A 25,323-nucleotide genomic window follows, 5' to 3' on the forward strand; every position below is an offset into this window, starting at 1 on the left:
CTTGGTTGCTGCAAGAGTCGCGGTGCACAGAGATGCTGCCCTGCAAGGAGAGGCAAACACTCAGTTTCCCAAGTTGAACAGAGGGCAGACAGGACCAAGAGGACCACTCAGCCCCACCACCTGTGTTGCAGGATCCACACAGTTCCAGCAGCCGGACGTCATTGCCTTAGGTGCCTGCGGATGCAGGGGAGTGACTCCTTCACTCCATGGGAGCCTTCTTCTTGAATATTTGGTGCAGCTGAAGTCTTGTTGACTTCAGCGGATGCACAGCTATGGAAATGTTGCAAATGCTGGAAAGAACCGAAGAAACAATGTTGCAAGGTGAGGTCGTCTCGGGAGTTGCAGACTTGTTTGGTTCCTGAAGAGTCCAGAGGTAGTTCCCGTGGCCAGGAGCAGAAGAGGAGGATGCAGAGGAGTCCTTTTGGATTCTTGCTCACCAAATCTGGGTACCAAACTGCAAGGGAGTCCCTAAATAGCCCTAAAGGGTGCTTGGTTATCTGCAGGGTGACCACTTATCAAAGTGGTGGGAGGGCACTGACGTCAGCCACCTATCCTGACCAACCAGATGTTCTCAGCAGCCCCTGCCCATCTTGTTTTCAAGATGGCAGAATCAAGTGGCCACCTAGAAGAACTCCGGCTACCACCCCTGGGGTGGTGATGGACAGGGACATGGTCACTTCCATTTCCTTTGTGCGCTTTCACGCCAGAGCAGACTGGTGCAAACCGGATTATGCAAGGACACTAAATAAGCCCATCAAAGCAAGCCTGTGGCACGGGGAGGCCACCCCTCCCTAGACTTGTAACACCTATTTAAATGGGAGAGGGTGTTCCCTCCCTCTCCCACAGGAAATCCTTTGTTCTGCCTTCCCCCTTCTCGAGCTGGTCAAGCAGCAGGAGGGCAGAAACCTGTCTGAGGGGCTGCAGCATCCTGGGCTGCCCACAAACCCTGAAAGACTGGTATGGGCAATACTGGGGGGTCCTCTAAGGAGCCCCCATAGTGCATGGAATCATGCCACCAATACTGGCATTAGTATTGAGGTAGGATTCTGACATGTTTGATACCAAACATGCCTAGGTTCGGAGTTACCATCGTGTAGCTGGACCACAGTGGCCAGTACACTGGTAAAATGGCTTCCCCGCACTTACAAAGTGTAGTGCATTGGAACTGGAGTTCGTAGGGGCACCTCTGCTCATGCAGGGGTGCCTCATACACATGAAACTGCACCCTGCCCTCTCGGCTAGGAGGGTCTGCCATAGGGGTCCTGGGGGAGTGACCAGCAGTGAAAAGGTGCATGCACCTTTTCACGCAGGCTGCAGTGGCAGGCCTGCAGACACAGTTTGCAAGGGCTCCCATGGGTGCAGCCCATGGGGGACCCCAGGTGTACCAATGCCATTGGTATCTAAGTAGCATATACTAGGGACTTACAGGGGTGCACCAGTATGCCAATTGTGGGGTGTAAAGGGTACCAAAGCAACCAAACTTAGAGGAGAGAGCACAATCACTGGGGTTAGCAGGATCCCAGTGAGAACAGTCTTAACACACTGATAAAAATATAAAAAGTGGGGGTAACCATGCCAAAAAGAGTGACTTTTCTAGAGGAGGGATTCGGCCAAGTTCATGATACATTGTGGGCTGAACACGACCGACTCTCCGGGCAAATCAGAAGCGTTGACGCTGGCTTTTCGGGGATGTCCAAAAATCTCTCATGGACATGCCCTTCGATGGCATCTGTATCTGCGGAGACAAAGCTGACTCAGCGCTCAAGCTTTTCACGGAGTCCCGGGTCCACGGTGCAGTCCCTTGGCTTTGCAGCAGGCCCTCGCCCAGCACAGTCCTCTTTTCGCCCTTTTCTTTCTTGCAGAAGGGGCTCCCTCCAGCATCCTTTTCCTGACCGCCACCGAGCCGCGCATGCTGCACAGCCTCTGTGTGGTAGCGTACGTGGAATCCCACGGGCTTATGAGTCAGGGAGCCAGGAGTCTGCCCAGTCCACCCCCGCTGCAGCCCCCAAACCCTCCTAGCCAGTCACAACATCCTGGGCCAGTAGGAGGCAGGATCCACCATCACCTGCCCCACTGGGAATCCATCACAATGGACAAGGTGACGTTAGCAAATAGTCCAGAGGGGCTACTCCCTCCCCTTCGAAACTACACCTCTGTCCAAGTCACTGTCTTACGACCACTTAGCGGAGGATCGTTTGGCACTTCTTGCAAGGAAGTCGCGGCTCTCTTGGCCAAATGAGCCATAGTGAGAGGGTCCCTGCGCAAGAAGTAGGTTGTGGTTTCTGGTGCCCAAGAAGGACAAGGGCCTTAGCCCTATCCTAGACCTCCAGGGCCTCAATCTCTTCCTCTTCAGGAAGAAGTTCAGAATGCTCACCCTGGCTCAGGTTCTGTCTGCCTTGGACCCTAAAGACTCAATGGTAGTGTTGGACTTGCAGGACACCTTGACGACTGGCTGTTGGCTGTTGAAGGCAAGCACGCCCCAGACTGTTCTCTCCCACCTTCAGACTACGACAAACCTTCTCCATTCGCTGGGGTTCCTTCTAATCATGCCGAAGTCACACCTGACTCCCTCTCAAACGCTCCCCTTCATCGGAGCTGTTCTGGACACTGCAGTTTTGGGCTTATCCTCCAGAAATGCAAGTCCAAAATACTCAGGCTAATACCGATGTTTCAGCCTCTGTCCTGGATTTCAGTGAGAATGACTCTGAGGGTTCTGGGCCTTATGGCCTCCTACATCTTGTTAATGGCACATGTCAGATCGCATATGCAGGCACTTCAATGGGTCATGAACTTCCAGTGGACGCAGAATTAGAGGAATCTCTCCAACATGATCCAGATCTTGGAAGGAACTGCGCAATATCTGCACTGGTGGCTTTCGAATCAGCATTGGGTCAACTGCAGATCCCTCTCCCTTCTCCTCCCAGATCTCACTGTGTTGTGTAGCCATTTTAGCTATAGCTCCATGCACGTTATTTTAACACACTAGGCCAAGCTCTAACCTAGATATATTTTATTTGGCTTTATTTTATTATTGTTACAATAGCAACTTTTACGGTCTTGTTTTATTTTCTGTTTATCTAGCTGTTTTGCCTAGGCCAGCACTCTGTTCTCAAACAAGACATTGTTGCTCACACTGTGCTTCTTCCACGGCTACAGCAAGGTACATTGCTGGTGAACGTGGTATAAGTTTAGTCTCTGACATTCGTAGAAAACACATCCTTATGTAGGCACATTTTCTCAGAACATCAGCTGTTTTATTATAAAAACACTTCTCTGTCCTTTACACGTTAAAGGGAGATTCCAGCCAGAGAACCACATCTGTATGCTGATTGCTGAATGCTTCGCTACTGCTGTTTTGCAGACCGCAGGCCTTTGCTCAGGTATGGGGGATGATGTCTTCCCAGGAGAACCTGAAGGGCAGAATTGGAGCTTAACACGCTGTGCTCTATCATAGCCTAGGTAGGAGTTAGTCTACTGACTGTAGTGACAATATGGTAGTGTTATTCTTATGCTTCACTCTCCTTGTCACAATTTTAATACTGTCATGCTGTGTCGTCCTGATTATTGCAGCTCATGCTTTGCTCTCTAAGATGCAGTTGCTTCATTAAAAACATTATTGAAACATATACTGCCTCTGTTTGTCATTGTATATATGAGACTAATGTAACTGAGAGAAACGGATGAGACCTGAGTGACCACGGCTTCCCTGAGAAAACAATTATGTCATGCGCTCGGCTGCCCAGTCATCCCTGCCCTTGGGTAGAGATGAAACCTGTAGGGGAAGCCCTATAACCCCACTATTTCAGGGCCAACAATGCAACTAACAAGAAGGTGTACAGGGGGCACAAATATGAAGGAATATCTCTCAAGTGAAAAAATTAATTAGTCACTGTAAGTTATTTCTTTCTTAACAAATCCTGTCTCTTTATTCGTTTTTTGTCTCTCCTTATCTCGCTCTCATAGACTATATACAACACTTAACATATAACAATACCACAATCTATGTATATTATGTACAACAACAAAAGACAATTATTCTTACAAACAAGACATCAAACATGAGATATTAAACAATTTTTTAAAATTCTTTTTAGCATTGAAGTCATTCAATATATATAAGCTGCTAAGCCATTATATGGCAAACAGTCTTATAATATGAGGTAATGTGGGTTTTGTTTATCGTCCATCAAGAATTCCTTTCTTGCTGATGTTTATATGAGATACATTCCTGTTTTCATAATCCCGTTTATTCCAAAATTCCAACAAAACATTCCTCCAAACATTGTAGTTGACGTGTTTCGGCCTTTTCTACTTCTGGCCTCCTCAGGACATCAAAAAACAGTGCCTTAACATCACAATGACAATAACATTATGGCAAAAGCTATTGCTCAGGTTAAATCTTTCATCCGGAACAGCCTCAAACCCATAGAGTAAAGTTATCTCTTCCAATTTGTTGTTGCTTAAAAGGCTGCCAGCTCGAAAAATTAGTTAAGCGCGTCTTCTACAGACGCCACTTTTAGTGCTCTGTTGTTCGCCACTACCCGAGTCTACGCGACAACTGTAGTAACAGAATGTAATATTTTTCTGGATTTAATACTCAAATAATATTTCCAAACCCTAATAATCCATTGACCCCAAACATTACCCATTCTCAAACCCTAAAAAACCCTCTAGTGTGTAACCTAAAAAAATAGACTCTTGAATGGGGAAAAAAAAAGCACTCTAAAAACCTAAAGCGTCCCTATAACTTTAAGTCCCTTTTTGCCATCAACACTAAAACTCAACACATTACCAAGCCCCACAGATCCCCCATTGCCCTCATAACTTTAAAAAAAAAAAAAAAAAAAAACTCACCTGTGAACCCTAAACAAATCCGTGCACCAGTACTTAAACAATTCTTAAAAACCTAAAGCTTTCCTCTAAACCTAAACTCATTCCCACCACTGAACCCTAAAAATTGAGGACCCAAAGCACTACCCATCTCTGAATCACAAAAATGGCCATTACCCTCATAACCTAAACACACTCCTGAAGGGAACAGGTGTCCATACTTCAATGACTGGTTCATAAAGGCAGCTTGCAGCAGTCAACCATAGATCACCTCTGGATGACTGCCAGTTCCTGACGTCTTTTGGACTTAACTTACACAAAGTCCCACTTGTGCCCCACTAAGGCGATGCTGTTTATTGATGTGATGCTCAACATGATGGCATTCAAAGCTTTTATACTGCAGCAACAAGTCCAATGTTTTGGATCAGGCTTAGGTCTCAGTTAGGAGACCCTTGATCTCCAGCTTAGAACCAGCTCCCAACATCAGCCTTCTTGAGCTGCGTGCCTTCGTTCGGCCCCAAAGACTTTCTTGCTGTACATCAAGTGCATGTTCTCAGTGGCAACTCCAATGCCTTGTGGTACTGCTACAAGCAAGGCAGAGTGTACTCCTGGTTCATGTGTCAAATGGCTTTGCGTCTTTGTTGGCTGCTGGAGCGGGAGAACACTTTTATAGTCAGCCACCACCTAGCTGGGTTCCTGAATGCCAGATCAGATGAGCTTAGTAGACGTCACCTGGGAGATCATGAGTGATGGCTCTATCCTGAGGTAGTACATGGCATGTTTGATCACTGTTGAGAGCATGGCTTACATCTATTTGCCGCTGTCAAGAATGAGCCCTGTCAACGATTTCTCAAGTTTGAACTCTCATGAACTCATCAGTAGTTTTGGCTGGAATGGAAAAATAGACTTCTATATGCCTTCCAACTCTTACCTCTCCTTCTTAGTTCTGACGATCAAGAACAGTTGGGCCCAAGTCATTCTAAATGCCTTGGATTGAGCCAGGAGAGTGAAAAGTCAGTGACTCTTGCATGGGAATTCCACCTATTACACTCAGCCTTTTGGGAGGACCTCCTGCCTCAACAGCAGGCCAGGGTCCTTCATCCCAACCTCTGCAACTTACACTTCCATGCTCCGGGAATTGACCAGTAGCAACGGACTTTGACTTGCCATATAAGGTGGTGGATATCATCCTCGCTGCCAGACACCCTTCCACGAAAATTGCTCTGGTATAGGTAACCTCATTTGGTACCCTGGACAGTGACCCGTTTCATGCAATGCTGTCAGATGTGTTCTTGTTTGTTCTGGCTTTAGCTCAGCGAGGCCTTGCAGTGGGCACTGTAAAATATTTGACTACCCTTCAGGTTTTTCTATGTTTGGCAGAGCAACCACCTTGTTTCAGTCACCAGCTGTGAAATCTGTATTAAAGGTTTTTGGCACATGTTCCCTCCCACACTGTTAGGGACCTTAACTTGGTCTTTGCATTTCTTATGTGTGTGCTTCCTTGGAGCCTATTTATAGTTGCCCACTGGGTCTAGTGATTCTGAAAACTATCTTCTTCATTGCGATTGTCTTTAGGCCTCACGTAAGACAGCACATGCGCTGTCTGTTGCAAGGTGTTTTGTTAACTTACACTGGATTTGGTGTCCACCCACTGCTTACCATAAGTTGGTTTGGTTTCATCATCACTCCCATTTGCTTGCTTATTCATTAGTGTTTGTAGGGTTTCTGTCCTCTTTTTTTTTTTGTGCTCGTCACTCCCCTCGACCATGGACGCATTACTTGTCCTTCCACTGCTCGTTCTTGAAGTGTTACTTTTTTCTTTGTGTTTAACCAGTCCACAAGAGTATGTGTTTTCTAGTTGTCTCCGCCATCTACTTTGCATCATAGCTAGCAACCATTGGCAAAACCATTTGGTGTCAAAGTTGAGACTAATTAGCCCTGCCAATGCTTGTTACCTAAGGTTTTGACTCCCTTCTGTGTTTGTCAGTCGATCGTTCTACTAGCGTTCATAGATCCTCTTCACCCTTTGAAAGAGGAGAAGAGGCTTCTTCGGTTGGACCCCCAAAAGGGCTTGGAGTTTTTATATTGATCATACCAAACCCTGTCCAGTGGACGATCAGCTTTTTGTTGAGTTTGACTGCAGAAAAAGACCCAGTTTGTGTCCTCTGCATCAACATCTGCTACATACTGGCGAAGAAACAGTCCCTGAAAGGTGTGACAGTCCAGACAACCAGGGTCAAGACCATTACAACCGCATTGGCAAATAGGGTGCCTACATATCTGCCAGGCGACGACTTCAGCACTAGTGCATATGTTTTCTGAAGCACTATTGCTGTGACAGCCAGTTCAGACTAGGACTTAGCTCGTTCACTCTTGCAGGACTTTTTTGGTATAAATCCATTCCACAGACCATCCATCTTTGGGATATACCATTTTGCAATCTATTCTATAGGTGAGGAATCTGTGATTAGAAATATCCATCAGAAGAGCAAGTCAATTTCCTTACCTAACTCTGTTTCTGCAATCTCAAACCGCAGACTCGTCAGTCCTCACTTCCCACATCCTCGTTCTATGCAATGGCTTCTATTTGACATCTAAAAAGGTCCCAAGTTGTTCTTTGTGTCTGAGGGTGCGGGAAGGGAATTTTTTTTTAAACTGACGTCATCATCCAGGCACCTACAGGGAGTGCAGAATTATTAGGCAAATGAGTATTTTGACCACATCATCCTCTTTATGCATGTTGTCTTACTCCAAACTGTATAGGCTCGAAAGCCTACTACCAATTAAGCATATTAGGTGATGTGCATCTCTGTAATGAGAAGGGGTGTGGTCTAATGACATCAACACCCTATATCAGGTGTGCATAATTATTAGGCAACTTCCTTTCCTTTGGCAAAATGGGTCAAAAGAAGGACTTGACAGGCTCAGAAAAGTCAAAAATAGTGAGAGATCTTGCAGAGGGATGCAGCACTCTTAAAATTGCAAAGCTTCTGAAGCGTGATCATCGAACAATCAAGCGTTTCATTCAAAATAGTCAACAGGGTCGCAAGAAGCGTGTGGAAAAACCAAGGCGCAAAATAACTGCCCATGAACTGAGAAAAGTCAAGCGTGCAGCTGCCACGATGCCACTTGCCACCAGTTTGGCCATATTTCAGAGCTGCAACATCACTGGAGTGCCCAAAAGCACAAGGTGTGCAATACTCAGAGACATGGCCAAGGTAAGAAAGGCTGAAAGACGACCACCACTGAACAAGACACACAAGCTGAAACGTCAAGACTGGGCCAAGAAATATCTCAAGACTGATTTTTCTAAGGTTTTATGGACTGATGAAATGAGAGTGAGTCTTGATGGGCCAGATGGATGGGCCCGTGGCTGGATTGGTAAAGGGCAGAGAGCTCCAGTCCGACTCAGACGCCAGCAAGGTGGAGGTGGAGTACTGGTTTGGGCTGGTATCATCAAAGATGAGCTTGTGGGGCCTTTTCGGGTTGAGGATGGAGTCAAGCTCAACTCCCAGTCCTACTGCCAGTTCCTGGAAGACACCTTCTTCAAGCAGTGGTACAGGAAGAAGTCTGCATCCTTCAAGAAAAACATGATTTTCATGCAGGACAATGCTCCATCACACGCGTCCAAGTACTCCACAGCGTGGCTGGCAAGAAAGGGTATAAAAGAAGGAAATCTAATGACATGGCCTCCTTGTTCACCTGATCTGAACCCCATTGAGAACCTGTGGTCCATCATCAAATGTGAGATTTACAAGGAGGGAAAACAGTACACCTCTCTGAACAGTGTCTGGGAGGCTGTGGTTGCTGCTGCACGCAATGTTGATGGTGAACAGATCAAAACACTGACAGAATCCATGGATGGCAGGCTTTTGAGTGTCCTTGCAAAGAAAGGTGGCTATATTGGTCACTGATTTGTTTTTGTTTTGTTTTTGAATGTCAGAAATGTATATTTGTGAATGTTGAGATGTTATATTGGTTTCACTGGTAATAATAAATAATTGAAATGGGTATATATTTTTTTTGTTGTTAAGTTGCCTAATAATTATGCACAGTAATAGTCACCTGCACACACAGATATCCCCCTAACATAGCTAAAACTAAAAACAAACTAAAAACTACTTCCAAAAATATTCAGCTTTGATATTAATGAGTTTTTTGGGTTCATTGAGAACATGGTTGTTGTTCAATAATAAAATTAATCCTCAAAAATACAACTTGCCTAATAATTCTGCACTCCCTGTATATGCACTTCTGCTGTATCACTTCCTGGACTGTATGAAGTCAGCATGGAGCTGAATGACTCAATGTGCCAGCGTGCAGGAGCATTGTTGAAAAATTCTCGGTATCCAGTCTGGTACCCAAGGCATATTGTATTGGTGAGGAATGTGCAAGTAGTGTCCAGTGGAAAGAACTTTACTGAAGTAAGTAACTTTTTGTTGTTGCTTTTTTACTGTATTTGGAGATACCCAAAAACGCTCTTTTCCTCATGGCCGTATAAGGCAAATGTGGCAAAAGACAGCAACAGTCAAGAGATCAGTGCAGAATAGCAGGTGGTTGAAGTAAGACCGAATCAGACAATGAGAGGAGTAAGTTTATATGAGATATTAAGCAACAGGAGGAAGGGTCGGCAAAAAAATGGTCAAGTGGAGATGGAGGACTAATGAGCATGGGAGAGCTTGCAGGAAAGACATAAAATGAACGTAGAAACAGAGACTTAAAGTATTAAATATAATGAAGTAGCTGCATCTGCAAGATAAAGGAAGCAAAAGCAGCCAAATAGTGAAACGGAATAGAAAAGCAGCAGAAGCAAAGGGCAGCATCATTATGAATAAGACAAGGGAAGTTGGAAAGCCTAAAAGAACTGGAAGAGGAGCAACAAGCTACAGGGCAAGTGAGGCTCTGACAGTGTCTAGAGAACATAAACGAAGGTTGCAATCTAAGAAAAGGAGAGAGCAAAAAGTCAGACAAAGCTCCTCTGTTAGACATGGGCTGAGGCTGGTAGGTCTCTGACTTTGCTTTGAAAAAAGATATATATATTCATTGTCTTGTCAGACATGATTGTGATTTTCGTAAATGCTGGTCAGTGACACTTATCACTAGCTACTAGCTTACAACATTGTACACTCATAATTGGTTTAAACATAAACCATTATTTCATTGGTTGTATCTGTCTTTGTTGCTTAGCCAGGTCGATTCAATTAAATCTGGTGGTGTCCTCGCTTAGGGTGAGTGGCATCAACAAACTTGATCTCTGAACCTCAAAATCTCAGTAGCCAATCTTCCAAAGGTGGATGTTCTGAGTGTGATTATACAGAATATTCATGTTTTAGCAGTTTACACATTCATATATTTTACCATATGTTGGTATTTTGCTGGTTCACTAGGTGGAAGAACAGGCAAGCACTACAGAAAGAGTATTCCAGGATCGGCAATATCAAATTGATGCTGCAATTGTTCGAATCATGAAAATGAGGAAAACACTTAGCCACAATCTTCTTGTATCCGAGGTGTATAACCAGCTTAAATTTCCAGTTAAGGTATGTTAATCGTTTTCCTGATTTTCTCTTTTTTTTTTTTTTTTTTTTTTTTTTTTTTTAAAGTCTTGTTAAATGCTTTGTAATTTTTATCTTTAGGATAAAACTCTTCACCATGCCTTGGCTTCTTGGTAAAAGTGTGTACTTGTACTTTGAGGGCCTTTGGTTGTATTATTCAGGAAAGTACTTTGATTGATAACCATGGCAGTCCATTGGACTAAAGACTCGCATCTAGTTTGCGTGCTTACCGTTTGTTAAAAAAATGTTACTATAAAATGCAGGAATTAACAAAACATTCGGGTGGATTTTCAGCTTTCCTCAGGACACTCTAAGCATTTGAAACTTTTAATCTATGAAATATATTCAGGCTAAAGAATCACAATTTAGGTCATTTGCTTTTCTGTTTCGCATTTTATCGTCCTGCTATTTTGCTGTGGGGTATGGTGAGGCTCTTTATTTCTTCTACATATGGTACCCAACTTGATACAAAATGGAAAAGCAATCTGAGCCCACACTGTGAACAGTTTGTTGGTGTTGAACACAGAGGTCTCGTGGGCACTCTGTGTAGTGTGTGACAGCAGGATAGCGGTTTCCTCCTTGAGAATTGCATTCTCATGTCGAGTCTGTGCCATTCCTGTGGGCCTACCTCAACTCCTGCTAAACTTTGTGGACAGAAGTGCAGACCAAAAGTGAAGCAGAATGAGGGTCTTGTCCCCTGATGGGTTAGTATTATATTTTCTTACTTTTAATTGATTGCACTGCAATGGTATGCAGTGAAGAAGCTTGACCCTTAACACCTTTAGTTTAAGTAAGATGAAAAATAAGAAGTCCAATGAGGTTGAGACTTCGGTAGATGTTTGTGACAATATAGTAATGCAAGGAGACAGTACCCTTGATGTCTTCCATTAAAAATATTTTAAATACTAATTTTGAATATGCTGGGCACAAGACGTCTTTGATGAAAACTTCTTTTGGATTTGTGTAACAGAGGGGGATAAAATGAATGACCCCACTTTAGAATGATCTGGGTCCAGCTGTGCCCTATCCCCTTAAGTCTAATCATATATCCTCCAGTGTAAGACTCTGTGAATAATAGTTTAATCAGTCTCAGTTCAGACTGTTTTGTCCTTATCCCCGGACAAACCAGTCTTTAATAAGGCTCTGACGGATGTCCTGGTCGGCACTTGTAGGATGCTGGCCTGGTATGTGGTGGGTACCTAAGGTACTTGCACCTTTATACCAGGCCCAGGTAGCCCCTCTTAGTGAAGTGTAGACAGTATCTAGAAGCCAGGCTTTCTAGAGGTAGTTGTGGATGAGCAGTCACGGCTTATCTAGGAGACATGCAAAGCTAATGCAATACCACTGTAGTTACACTGCACTTACACACATGAAAGAAAACACACAGTTGTACAAAAATAAAGGTACTTTATTTTTTGGAACAAATCACCACAAAATACTAGAAAGGTAACCCACCCTAGGAGGTAAGTAATACACTAACTATATACACTAGTAATTAGAAACAGGCATAGAAAAGGTTAGAAAAGAGTTAAAATAGCAATAACCAAGACTGACCCTGGGGAGCACAAACCATATACTTTAAAAAACAAATGGAATGCGAATAAGGTACCCTCACCTAGGTAAGTAAAATGTGTAGAGGAGAGCTGGGAGGTAAGTAACACAGTATCCCCCCAGCGACCAGGAATGCGGAGTAAAACACTGGATTTTCCCCCAAACCACCCAAAAGGACAAAAAGAAGAAAAAGACACCCAGACAAGCTTGCAAGAAAACCAGCAGTGTATTACTGAAGAAAGAAGACATGTAAGAGGGGACCAAGTCCAAGAATCACAGTGGAGTCCAGGAGGGGTAGGAGCTACTACCCACCCAGCTGTGGATGCAGGAGTTCGTCAACGGTGATGAAGAACAAGTCCGCACTGCAGCCCTGGAGCCGGAGAAGAGTTCCTCATGGATGCAGATGAAGTCCCATGCTGGAAGGTAGATTTCAGACGGGTGTTGGTGCAGGAATTCCACCAACAAGCCTTGGCAAAGGCAAATTTGCAGTTAGTGGAAAAGAGGTGCTGCCGGGGACCAGCAAGGCTCAGGAGGACTCAACCAGGGATGGAGAGTCACAGGGGACCCTCAGCGTCGCAGAGAATCCACAGGAGCAGAGGCAGCACCCACAGGACGGGGACACAGGAGTTGCAGAAGAAGCCCACTCAGCGCTATAAAAAAGGGGATCCCACGCTGCAGGAGACTTTGCTTTGCAGGATGGAGTGCTGGGGCTGGAGCTACATGTTGCCTGAAGATTCCTTGGAGGAGGTGCAAACAATCCTTTGCAGCTGCAAGACGTGCGGTGCACAGGGGTACTGTCCTGCGTGGAAAGGCAAAGTCTTACCTTCACCAAAGTTGGACAGCTGGCAGAGAGGACCAGGAGGTCTACTCTGGACCATCACCCGTGGCGCAGGATCCACGCAGCTCAAGATGTGAGGAGATCCATGCAGCTGGTTGTTGCTTGCTGTACGTGCCTGCGGTTGCTTGCAGGGAAGTGACTCCTTCACTCCAAGGGAGATTCCTCCTTCTTGTGCAGGCTGAAGAGTTGCAGTCTTCTGAGGATGCACAGCCGGGAAAATGTTGCAAAGCTGGCAGGAGATGTGGAAGCAAAGTTGCAGAAGAGTCTTCCTTGTGGATCTGCAGCTTGTAGGTTCTTTGAGGGTCCAGTCGCTGTTCTGGAGGCCAGAAGTAAAAGCAGAGGTTGCAGAGGAGTCCTGCTGGAATCTTGCAAGCCGAATCTGAGGACCCACCCAAAGAGAGAGAACCTATATAGCCCTGAAAGGGGATTGGTCACCTAACCAGGTAAGCACCTATCAGGAGGGGGGCTCTGACGCACCTGCCACTCCCCTTTCTTTTGTCCAGTTTCATGCCAGAGCATGGACTGGGGTTCCCTGAGCTGGTGTTGACTGGTTTATGCGCGGTGGGCACCAAATGTGCCCTTCAAAGCAAACCAGTGGCATAGGGAGGCTACTCCACCCAAGCCAGTCACACTTCTTTCCAAAGGGAGCGGGAAATCCTTTGTTCTGCCTTCCTGGGCTTGATCAAATCTAGTAGCAGAAGGGCAGAAACCTGTCTGAGGGGTGGCAGCAGCTGGGCTGCCTGGAAAACCCTGTTAGACTGGTGGTAGCAATGCTGGGGTTCCTCTAAGGAGTCCCCAGAGTGCATGGAATCAAACCTCCAATGTTTGCAACAGTATTGGGGTATGATTCTGACATGTTTGATACCAAACTATGCCAGGTTCGGAGTTACCATTATGTAGCTGGACACAGGTAGTGAACCTATGTCAAGTTCACGTGTAAAATTATGTCCCCGCACTTACAAAGTCTGGGGAAAATTGATCTGGAGTTTGTACAGGGGTGCCCTCCCACACACCCCTGCCCACTGGGCAGAGCGGGCCTACTATACGGGTGTATTACTGTGACCTGGTGCAGTGACCTGTAGTGAAAACAGGTGCATGCACCCGTTTCATGCAGGCTGCAATCGCAGGCCTGCAGAACTCTTTGCCTTGGCTCCCTATGGGTGGCCGAATAACTGCTGCAGTCCATAGGGATCCTCTGGAACCCCAATGCCCTGAGCACCTAGGCACCATATACTAGGGACGTACATAGGGGGGGACCAGTATGCCCATTGTGGGAAGAAAAGGTTACCAGCAACCAACTTTGGAGGAGAGCGCAGAGTCACTGGGGTCCTGGTTAGCAGGATCCCAGTGAACACAGTCAAACACACTGACAAACAGGCAAAAAGTGGAGATAATCAAGCTAGAAAGAGGCTACTTTCCTACAGCACTCGAGTGAAATCAGGATCTTGGCCCCTAGTGAATAGGCAAGTGGCGAGGTGGCACAGACCTGCTTTGAGAGATCCAGACTTTCTCCTCTGCAGAGAGCTTGGTGATAGAAGCATCAACCATTTGTCTGAACCCCAATTTATTCTAAAGCGATGGAGTCACTCACCAAATGAATGTTCACCTCTGCCAGTCTCGTCCTTAGGTCCATAAATACCTTTTGCTCCTGTGCAGGTACTCACATGTGTTGTGGAACAGAGTGGCAGACATCTTGCCACCTGTTCCAGAGGGAATCCAACTATTATAGCATTGACTTTGGATGGTCAGGACACACTGAATTATTCTACTCACTCAGGTCTGGATAACAGACTGTCTGGGTATAGCAGTTGGGAGCAGTGTAGTGCTTAGGTGCCACATTTGGATTTGCTCCATGGTCTTTTCCTCAGATGTCCAAAAGTCCTTGATGGACATGTCCTTCGGAGGCTCTAGGTTGATTGGAACGAAGAGTAACTCTGCCTTAAAAAGGCTTTAAGAGAGCAAAGCCACTGCTTACTCCCTAGTCCTAGCACAGCCAGCCTGCTCAGCAGTTTCCCCACCACCTTCGCCCCATTTGAGGCATTGGCAGGGGATATCAGCGGAGGTAACTGTTCCCTCAGCAGCAACAGCCATCTCCGCTGTTTTGAGAAAGTCAGGTGAAACAGACTGATAGTGTTCATGCTCCTAGTGTCCAGGCCTCCAAGTGCAACCTCCTAGCCTGACATCCACAAAATCATTTTCATTTGCACTTAGTGACGCACTATCGCCCGGTTGGAGGTCACATCACCTTTTACCTCCACAGATGGTGGAGCATCTCATCTGATAAATAGTGCTCCATATCGTGCGGTAGGAAAGGCGGCTCTGTTCTCTACCTTTTCTGTCCCATCTCCTAGATATGCCTCCAGCACTACAACACCTTCTGAAGGACCACTTGTCCATACTCCATGGAGAGGTTCAATCTCTCAGCAAAGGGAGCCATGGAAAAGGTGCCAGGATCAGAGTTTGGGGTTGGCTGTTACTCCCATTATTTCTTCATCCTAAATCTTCACCCTAGTCACTTATTCCTCCAGAAGTACAAGTTTGAGAGGTTCACCCTGGCCCAATTTCTGCCTGCAGTGGTTCTAGGAGACTGAATGGTGGAGTTGGGTTTGCAGGACACCTATTTCCACATCCCCTGTCATGCATTCCCAAATGCACTACCTGCAGTTTCAGATAGCCAAAGAGCACTTTCAGGTTTTGGCGCTTCCCTTTGACCTTGCACCTCAGGAGTTCACGAAGGTGGTGTTGGTGGTCACAGCCCATCTGCAGAGGTTGGGAATACCAATCATAACTATACCTCAGTGACTGGCTCCTGAAGGCAGGCTCGCCTCAAGCAGTGTTCAGCAACCTCCAGACAATGGCTGACCTGTTGACATCTTTGGGATTTTCCATCAACTTGCCAAAGTCACACTTGATTCCTTCATAATTGCACCTCTTCATTTGAGGCATCCTGGATAAGATGCTCTTCCTGGCCTTTCCTCCACCTCAGTGAGTCCAGGATAGTCAGGCTATGATCCTGATATTTCCACCCTTGTCCTGGCTCTCAGTGAGAGTAACTGTGAGGCTTCTGGGCCTCTTGGCCTGCTGCAACCTGTTTGTGTACCGCACCAGTTGGCACATGCGGGATCTGCAGGTGGGATCTGCACCAAAGAGACTTGTTAGTCCATTCAAGTGTTGAAGGACACTGTGAAAGACCTGTAGTGGTGGCTGCCCAACTGCAGTTGGGCCAGTGGCAGACCCCTCTCTGTACCCCATCTAGAGCTGACAGATGTTGCTGGGTTAGGAAGGTCTTCTAGGAGGGGTGGAGAGCAGAGACTCACCTCCATATTAATTTGATGGAATTGCAACCACTTTGCTTGGCACTAAGGTTGTTCCATCCGACAATTTAAGGGGAACAGGTGCAGATTTTTACAGGCAACACTATAGCCATGTGGCACTGCAACAAACAGGCCGGTTTAGGGTCATGGGTCCTGTGCCAAGTGGCACTGCGCCTGAACGATCAGGGCATCTGGCAGGATCTTTAAACATAAGGCCAGACTAACTCGGACAACTTTGCCTAGTGGATGACCAATGGTGGTTGCATTTGGAGGCAGCATGGGCCATCTTCCTACAACAGGGAGACCCCTGGCTCAATCTGTTCGCCACCACATCGAACACACAGTGTGCAAACTTTTCTGTTTTGGAGTTTCCAAGGCAGCTCTCCTTCAGAAATGCCCTTCCGCTTGTATTGGGGATCGGGACTAGTGTATGCCTTTCCTTCCCTGCCTTTCCTGCACAGAGTACTGAAAAAGATCAAGTAAGACCAGGCTTAAAGTCATCCTCGTTGCTCCTAACTAGATGAGGAGTGACTGGTACCCGAAACATATAACCAAGCTTATGTTGTCTGAACTGGCTGCCCTCTTCAGGAAAATGCCCTGTTGTAGCAGCAAGGCCGGTTCCTGCACCCAGCCCTACACAATCTACACCTCCATGCATGAAGATTGAGCAACAACAGGTGATGGCCTTTGACCTTCCTCCCAAAGTGGTTGGTGTCATCTGGGTAGCTAGGAGTCCATCCACTAGGACTGTTTATGCTTGACTCTGGGAGAAGTTTGTCTTCTCTTGTCCCTTTCATAACATCAAACCTCTACACAGCTGGAATGCGGCAGTCGGACCTTAATTTGGTACTCAATTACTTGATGTGCACTCCCTTTAGACCAGTGCACAGCCTTCCTTTTGACCTCACCATAAAGAGTGCATTCGTCATTGCCATAACATCTGCAAAGCGAGTCTGCGAACTTCGGGTGCTGTCTGTGATACAGCCATGCACCACATTCTTCATAGACAAGCTGGTGCTCTGGACAAAAGAAGCATTCTTTCCAAAGGCAGTAACATCCTTCTACATATGGCAATCCATTACCTTGCCGAATTTCTACGCACTGTCTCATCTCACCTCTACAAGGAGAAAGGATGGCTACATCATCTGGATGGAGCCGTAGAGGGCCCTAAGTTTCTACATTGACCAGGCCAGGGATTACCGACAGGATAATCAAGTGTTTGATGGCATCTGTCGCTGTAGATACACATGTTGTGCATAGCCCGCCATCTGGTGTTGGGTCGGAGTGTTACAAGTTGTTTTTCTTCGAAGAAGTCTTTCGAGTCACGGGACCGAGTGACTCCTCCTTTTGTCTCCATTGCGCATGGGCGTCGACTCCATCTTCGATTGTTTTCTTTCCGCCATCGGGTTCGGACGTGTTCCTGTCGCTCCGCGTTTCGGAACGGAAAGTTAGCTAACTATCGGAAGATTACGTCGGTATTGTTGCGTTCGGCATCGGCTTAGATAGAATCGACACCGCATCGAAGTTTGAAGAGCTCCGGTGCCCTTCGGGGTAGCTTTCGATCCCCCGTCGGGGCCTGGTCGGCCCGACCGCGTGTCATACAACGCAGATGGAACGGACCCCATTTCGTTTCTGTCCCAAATGCCACAACAAATACCCGTATTCAGACCAACATTTGGTCTGTAACCTGTGCCTGTCGCCTGTGCACAGTGAAGAGACTTGCGAGGCCTGTCGTGCGTTCCGGTCCCGAAAGACACTCCGTGACTGTCGAGCCAGAAGACTTCAGATGGCGTCCACGCCGACAGCACACCGAGAGTTCGAGGAACAAGAGGAGGAAGAAGCCTTCTCGATCCACGAATCGGACTCCGAGGAATTTGACGATCAAAGAACTGTGAGTAAGACGTCGAAGGCAACACACAAGAAAAGTGACAAGGCCCAGGGGACGCCACTGCCACCAGGCCATGGCTCGACCCATAAATTCGGTGACTGACCGTCGGCACCGAAAAAGGCCGAAACAGTGCCGAGATCATCCGACTCCGGTCGAGACACCGGCACGCAGCCTGCTCGGGACCGAGACAGTGCTGCTGAAAAGGATCGACGCCGAGATAGCGGTGCCGAAACGGCTCGACGCCGAGACAGTGGCACCGAGGAAGATCGACGCCGAGAGGTTTCGACTCCAAAAAAGAAAAAAGTCACCTCGGAGCCGAAAAAGAGTACAGACAGGGTTTCGGTGCCAAAACGAGCCGCAACCGACCCAGTTACCGGTTCCTATTCAGAGGAGCAATCACTGTCCTCTCAGATGCAAAAGCATAGATTTGAGGAAGAGTTGCAATCCACCGAAGTGGACCATACGCAGAAACGTATTTTCATACAGGAAGGAACAGGGAAAATAAGCACCCTTCCCCCAATTAGGAGAAAAAGGAGACTGGAGTTTCAAACAGACCAAGCACCACAAACAAAAATGGTGAAAAAGGTAACTCCGCCACCCTCTCCTCCACCTGTAACTAACGTTTCACCAGCACAAACTCCATCACATTCCCCGGCTCACACCACCGCCAGCCAAGGTGACCAGGACCAAGACGCTTGGGACTTATACGACGCCCCAGTGTCGGACAACAGTCCAGAGGCGTATCCCACAAAGCCCTCACCACCAGAAGACAGCACGGCTTATTCACAAGTGGTGGCTAGAGCGGCAGAGTTCCACAACGTAAACCTCCACTCAGAACCAGTCGAGGATGACTTCTTATTCAACACCCTCTCCTCCACCCACAGCTCCTACCAAAGCTTGCCTATGCTCCCAGGAATGCTTCGGCACGCAAAGGAAATCTTCAAGGAGCCGGTCAAGAGTAGGGCAATAACACCAAGGGTGGAAAAGAAATATAAAGCGCCTCCCACAGACCCTGTTTTCATCACCACACAGCTGCCACCAGATTCCGTCGTAGTAGGAGCAGCTCGCAAGAGAGCCAACTCCCACACATCTGGGGATGCACCACCCCCAGATAAAGAGAGCCGCAAGTTCGATGCAGCCGGAAAGAGAGTCGCAGTACAGGCTGCAAACCAGTGGCGCATCGCTAACTCCCAAGCACTACTTGCGCGCTATGACAGAGCCCATTGGGACGAGATGCAACACCTCATTGAGCATCTACCCAAGGAACTGCAAAAGAGGGCGAAGCAGGTGGTTGAGGAAGGACAGAACATATCTAATAATCAGATACGCTCCTCTATGGACGCAGCGGACACAGCTGCGAGAACAATTAACACATCTGTGACTATAAGAAGGCACGCATGGCTACGAACGTCTGGTTTTAAACCAGAGATACAGCAGGCAGTGCTCAATATGCCATTCAATGAAAAACAACTGTTCGGACCAGAGGTGGACATGGCAATTGAGAACCTGAAAAAGGACACTGACACTGCTAAAGCCATGGGCGCACTCTACTCCCCGCAGAGCAGAGGCACTTACAGCACCTTCCGCAAGACAACCTTTAGAGGGGGGTTTCGGGGTCAGGCCACACAAGCCAGCACCTCACAGACAACACCGTCCAGCTACCAAGGACAGTACCAGAGGGGAGGCTTTCGGGGCCAATACAGAGGACAATTCCCTAGGAATAGGGGAAAATTTCAAAGCCCCAAAACCCCTACAACCAAGCAGTGACTCACATAACACCAGTGGGGGGAAGAATAGGTCAGTATTACCAAGCATGGGAGGAAATAACTACAGACACTTGGGTCTTAGCAATTATCCAACATGGTTATTGCATAGAATTTCTACAAATCCCTCCAAACATACCACCAAAAGCACAGAATTTATCAAAACAACATTCAGACCTTCTGGAAACAGAAGTTCAAGCATTATTGCAAAAGAACGCAATAGAACTAGTACCAGAAACACAAATAAACACAGGAGTTTATTCACTGTACTTCCTAATACCAAAAAAGGACAAAACACTGAGACCAATCCTAGACCTCAGAACACTAAACACCTACATCAAATCAGAACACTTTCACATGGTCACGCTACAAGAGGTGTTACCATTGCTAAAGCAACAGGACTACATGACAACCTTAGATCTCAAAGACGCGTATTTCCACATACCAATACATGAGTCGCACAGGAAATACCTCAGGTTTGTATTCAAAGGAATACATTACCAATTCAAAGTATTGCCGTTTGGTTTAACAACCGCGCCAAGAGTCTTTACAAAATGTCTAGCAGTAGTGGCTGCACACATCAGAAGGCAGCAAATACACGTATTCCCGTATCTAGACGACTGGCTAATCAAGACCAACTCACTGACAAGGTGCTCACACCACACAAATCAGGTCATACAAAACCTCTACAAACTCGGTTTCACCATCAACTATGCAAAATCACACATTCTGCCGTGCAAAGTACAACAATACCTAGGAGCCATAATAGACACAACAAAAGGATTAACCACTCCAAGTCCACAGAGAATTCAAAATTTCAACAAGATCATACAACGCATGTACCCAACACAGAGAATACAAGCAAAAATTATATTACAACTCCTAGGCATGATGTCCTCATGCATAGCCATTGTCCCGAACGCAAGACTGCACATGAGGCCCTTACAACAGTGCCTAGCATCGCAATGGTCACAAGCACAGGGTCACCTTCTAGATCTGGTGTTGATAGACCGCCAAACATACCTCTCGCTTCTATGGTAGAACAGTATAAATTTAAACAAAGGGCGGCCTTTCCAAGACCCAGTGCCACAATACGTAATAACGACAGATGCTTCCATGACGGGGTGGGGAGCACACCTCGATCAACACAGCATACAAGGACAATGGGACGTACATCAAACAAAACTGCACATAAATCACCTGGAACTGTTAGCAGTTTTTCAAGCACTAAAAGTATTCCAACCAATCATAACTCACAAGTACATTCTTGTCAAAACAGACAACATGACAACAATGTATTATCTAAACAAACAGGGGGGGACACACTCACCGCAGCTGAGCCTTCTAGCACAAAAGATATGGCGCTGGGCAATTCACAACCACGTTCGCCTAATAGCACAGTTTATTCCAGGGATCCAGAATCAGCTTGCAGACAATCTCTCTCGAGATCACCAACAGGTCCACGAATGGGAAATTCACCCCCAAATTCTAAACACTTACTTCAAACTTTGGGGAACACCTCAAATAGACTTATTTGCAACAAAGGAGAACGCAAAATGCCAAAACTTCGCATCCAGATATCCACACAGGCAGTCTCAAGGCAATGCCCTATGGATGAACTGGTCAGGGATATTTGCGTACGCTTTTCCCCCTCTCCCTCTCCTTCCATATCTAGTAAACAAATTGAGTCAAAACAAACTCAAACTCATACTGATAGCACCAACATGGGCAAGGCAACCTTGGTACACAACACTGCTAGACCTATCAGTAGTACCCCACGTCAAGTTGCCCAACAGGCCAGATCTGTTAACACAACACAAACAACAGATCAGGCATCCAAACCCAGCATCGCTGAATCTAGCAATCTGGCTCCTGAAATCCTAGAATTCGGACACTTAAACCTCACACATGAATGTATGGAAGTCATAAAGCAAGCTAGAAGACCATCCACTAGACACTGCTATGCAAGCAAATGGAAAAGGTTTGTTTGCTACTGCCATCAGAATCAAATTCAACCATTACACGCATCTCCAAAGGATGTAGTGGGCTACTTACTACACTTACAAAAATCGAACCTGGCCTTCTCTTCCATTAAAATACACCTCGCAGCAATATCTGCATACCTGCAGATTACCCATTCAACTTCACTATTTAGGATACCTGTCATTAAAGCGTTTATGGAAGGCCTCAAAAGAATTATACCACCAAGGACACCACCCGTTCCTTCATGGAACCTCAACATCGTCTTAACAAGACTCATGGGTCCACCCTTTGAACCTATGCATTCTTGCGAAATACAATTCCTAACCTGGAAAGTTGCATTTCTCATCGCCATCACATCTCTAAGAAGAGTAAGTGAAATTCAGGCGTTTACAATACAAGAACCTTTTATCCAACTACACAAAAATAAGGTAGTCCTAAGGACTAATCCTAAATTTTTAACGAAGGTTATTTCACCATTCCACCTAAATCAAACGGTAGAACTACCAGTATTCTTCCCACAGCCAGATTCTGTAGCTGAGAGGGCACTACATACATTAGATGTCAAAAGAGCATTAATGTACTACATTGACAGAACAAAGAACATCAGAAAAACTAAACAGCTATTTATTGCATTCCAAAAACCTCATGCAGGAAACCCAATATCAAAACAATGTATAGCCAGATGGATAGTTAAGTGCATCCAAATCTGCTACCTTAAAGCAAAACGACAGCTGCCCATTACACCAAAGGCACACTCAACCAGAAAGAAAGGTGCCACCATGGCCTTTCTAGGAAATATTCCAATGCACGAAATATGTAAGGCAGCCACATGGTCTACGCCTCACACGTTCACTAAGCACTACTGTGTACACGTGCTATCCGCACAACAAGCCACAGTAGGTCAAGCTGTGTTAAGAACCTTATTTCAAACTACTTCCACTCCTACAGGCTGAGCCACCGCTTTTGGGGAGATAACTGCTTACTAGTCTATGCACAACATGTGTATCTACAGCGACAGATGCCATCGAACTGAAAATGTCACTTACCCAGTGTACATCTGTTCGTGGCATCAGTCGCTGAAGATTCACATGTGCCCACCCGCCTCCCCGGGAGCCTGTAGCAGTTCGGAAGTTAGTTTAAGCTTTGTACATTTGTAAATATATTATTTAAACCTTAAATAGGTACATACTTAGTCACTCCATTGCATGGGCACTATTACTACAACACAACTCCTACCTCACCCTCTGCGGGGAAAACAATCGAAGATGGAGTCGACGCCCATGCGCAATGGAGACAAAAGGAGGAGTCACTCGGTCCCGTGACTCGAAAGACTTCTTCGAAGAAAAACAACTTGTAACACTCCGACCCAACACCAGACGGCGGGCTATGCACAACATGTGAATCTTCAGCGACTGATGCCACGAACAGATGTACATTGGGTAAGTGACATTTTCATTTCATCTACTTCTCTGGAGTAAAAAAAAAAGGGGGCAAAGCAGTTAAAAATAGAACCCTCTCCCAATATATAATTTTGTACATCCATCTCCTGGCAGATTGATTTATGCATTAGAGCCTATTATGTGCTATCCATAAAGCAGTCCCCAGAAGGCTTGTGCGTGCATTCAACCTCATTGATGGCTGCTGCCACTGGCACGAGGTGTATCAGTTTTAGATATATTCCAGGTTGCTACATGTGCGTCCTACCGTATGCTCACAAAGCACTCCTGCTTAGATAACCGGGTCTGGCAGGTCAGGCAGTTTGCAGATCCACCACTTAGGGAGGTACTGCTTTGGTATCTGCTCACAAGATGAGGAATCTGTGTTTTGAAGTCTCTATCAGAAGAATAAGTCTTTGCCATCAGTAACACATTTTTTTAGTAGAGACTAACAACAGATTTCTCACTGATCCACCCTCCTCTGGAATGGACTCTTACAGCTATCTAAAAAGATTACAAACTTGAGTTTATGCACATTCACATATTGTGATTAATGGCTCCGCATCCTATGTCACAAACAGATCAGAAAGAAACTGCAGTCAGTGTGCAGAGGTGTTGCATATAGAAGAGTCCCAACGTCACATTTGAGGCAGGACGGATGTGACACCGAACCACATAACGCCCACCACCGACACGTGAGGGAGTTCCTAGCAATCAATCAAATATTTTTAGAGTGCGGCAAATACCCTGTGAGGGTCTAGCGGCGCTGGAGCTGTATACTTCTGCTTGGAGGAATTATCATTCAAACATCCTGTTCATTTAGTCATCGTCTGAATCCTTAGTCGTACAGTGCGGTCATGAGGTGCAGGGGGAGGTTGTTAAAAGCCTTGGCTATCAGGTGTGCGAAGGAGCGTCCTCCAGGTCCTTCGTTGTGCAGGGCCTTATAGAAGTGGGTCAGCATCTTGACCTTGCATATCCACTGAATCAGGAGCCATTGTAGTTTTTTTTTAGATGGGGTGTGATGTGGGTCTGGTCTTTCTGGGGAAGTCCAGTATGAGTCTTGCTGCTGAGTTCTCTGTTGTCTGGAGTCTCTTCAGGAGGCCGGCTCTGATTCATACATAGTGTGTTTCCCTAGTCCAGTCTGCTGGTGAGGAGGGCCTGCATGATTGTCCTTCTGGTGTCTGCTGGGAGCCACTTGAAGATCTTGCGGAGCATGCGAAGGGTGTGCAAGCAGGCGGATGAGACTGCGTTGACTTGTTTCTTCATGGATAGCTTGCCATCTAGGATGATGCTGAGGTTGTGGGTATGGTCTGTTGGGGTGGAGGGGTGGGTGGGGGGTTGAGCGATGGTGCAGAGCTCTGCAGTTCATGACGAAATGGTGTTCCCAAATATGATGACATCAGTTTTTTTGTTAGTTTTTTTTGGTGTTGAGTTTGAGACAGTTGTCCTTCATCCAGTTAGCTACATTACTCATGCTTCTATGGAAGTTAGCTTTTGTGGTGGAAGGATCTTCGGCCATTGAGAGGATGAGCTGTCTCGTCGGTGTAGAACATAATGTTGAGTCTGTGTGATCCAGCGATGACGGCCTGAGGGATCATGTAGGTGTTGCAGAGGGTCGGGCTGAGGTATGATCCTTGGGGGACTCGACAGATTATCTTCTTTGGGTCTGAGGTGGAACGGTGGGAAACTGATCCTTTAGTTTAGATTCTTCCAGTGAGTTATGAGGCGATCCATTTGAGAGCGTTTCCTTGAATCCCAATGTGGTAGAGTGTATTGATCCGAATGTGGTGGGAGAGGGTGTCAAACGCAATGAAAAGGTCTGGGAGGCTGAGGGCTGATGTTTTCCCACTGCCCAGTAGGGCTCTGATGTCATCTGAGGCTGCAGTTGACTCTGTACTTTGCAAAAGTTTCCATATACAGTCTAGGCATGGGGAAATTCAGAGTGGCAAATCTGCAGTTCGATATTCTCTACCAGAAAAGACTTTACCAAAGGTAAGTAACATGTTCATCTACACCCTCCCTTTTTATTGTTATGCGTTCTTAGACAGAATTGTAATAGGATTTTCCCAGCCTGAGTTCTTTGTTGAGATTTATAGATTTGATATTGGATGGGGGGGGAGCCTTGAATATACAACACATCATAATCTCTACAAATGGAAAGGATT

At 46.3% G+C, this 25,323-nt stretch overlaps 1 protein-coding gene across 3 annotated transcripts in view; it reads left to right on the plus strand.

Annotated features, from left to right (window-relative positions):
- CUL4B (cullin 4B) overlaps window positions 1–25,323 on the plus strand; it is a 581,072-nt gene that overhangs the window by 553,129 nt on the left and 2,620 nt on the right. For all 3 annotated transcript variants that reach the window (XM_069212058.1, XM_069212066.1, XM_069212075.1), the window contains one exon: window positions 10,218–10,370. In XM_069212058.1, coding sequence (XP_069068159.1) covers window positions 10,218–10,370 — 153 coding nt within the window. The remainder of the gene's footprint in view (window positions 1–10,217; window positions 10,371–25,323) is intronic.

The sequence above is a fragment of the Pleurodeles waltl genome, chromosome 2_1, assembly GCF_031143425.1.
Source record: "Pleurodeles waltl isolate 20211129_DDA chromosome 2_1, aPleWal1.hap1.20221129, whole genome shotgun sequence".
NCBI classification, from domain to species: domain Eukaryota; kingdom Metazoa; phylum Chordata; class Amphibia; order Caudata; family Salamandridae; genus Pleurodeles; species Pleurodeles waltl.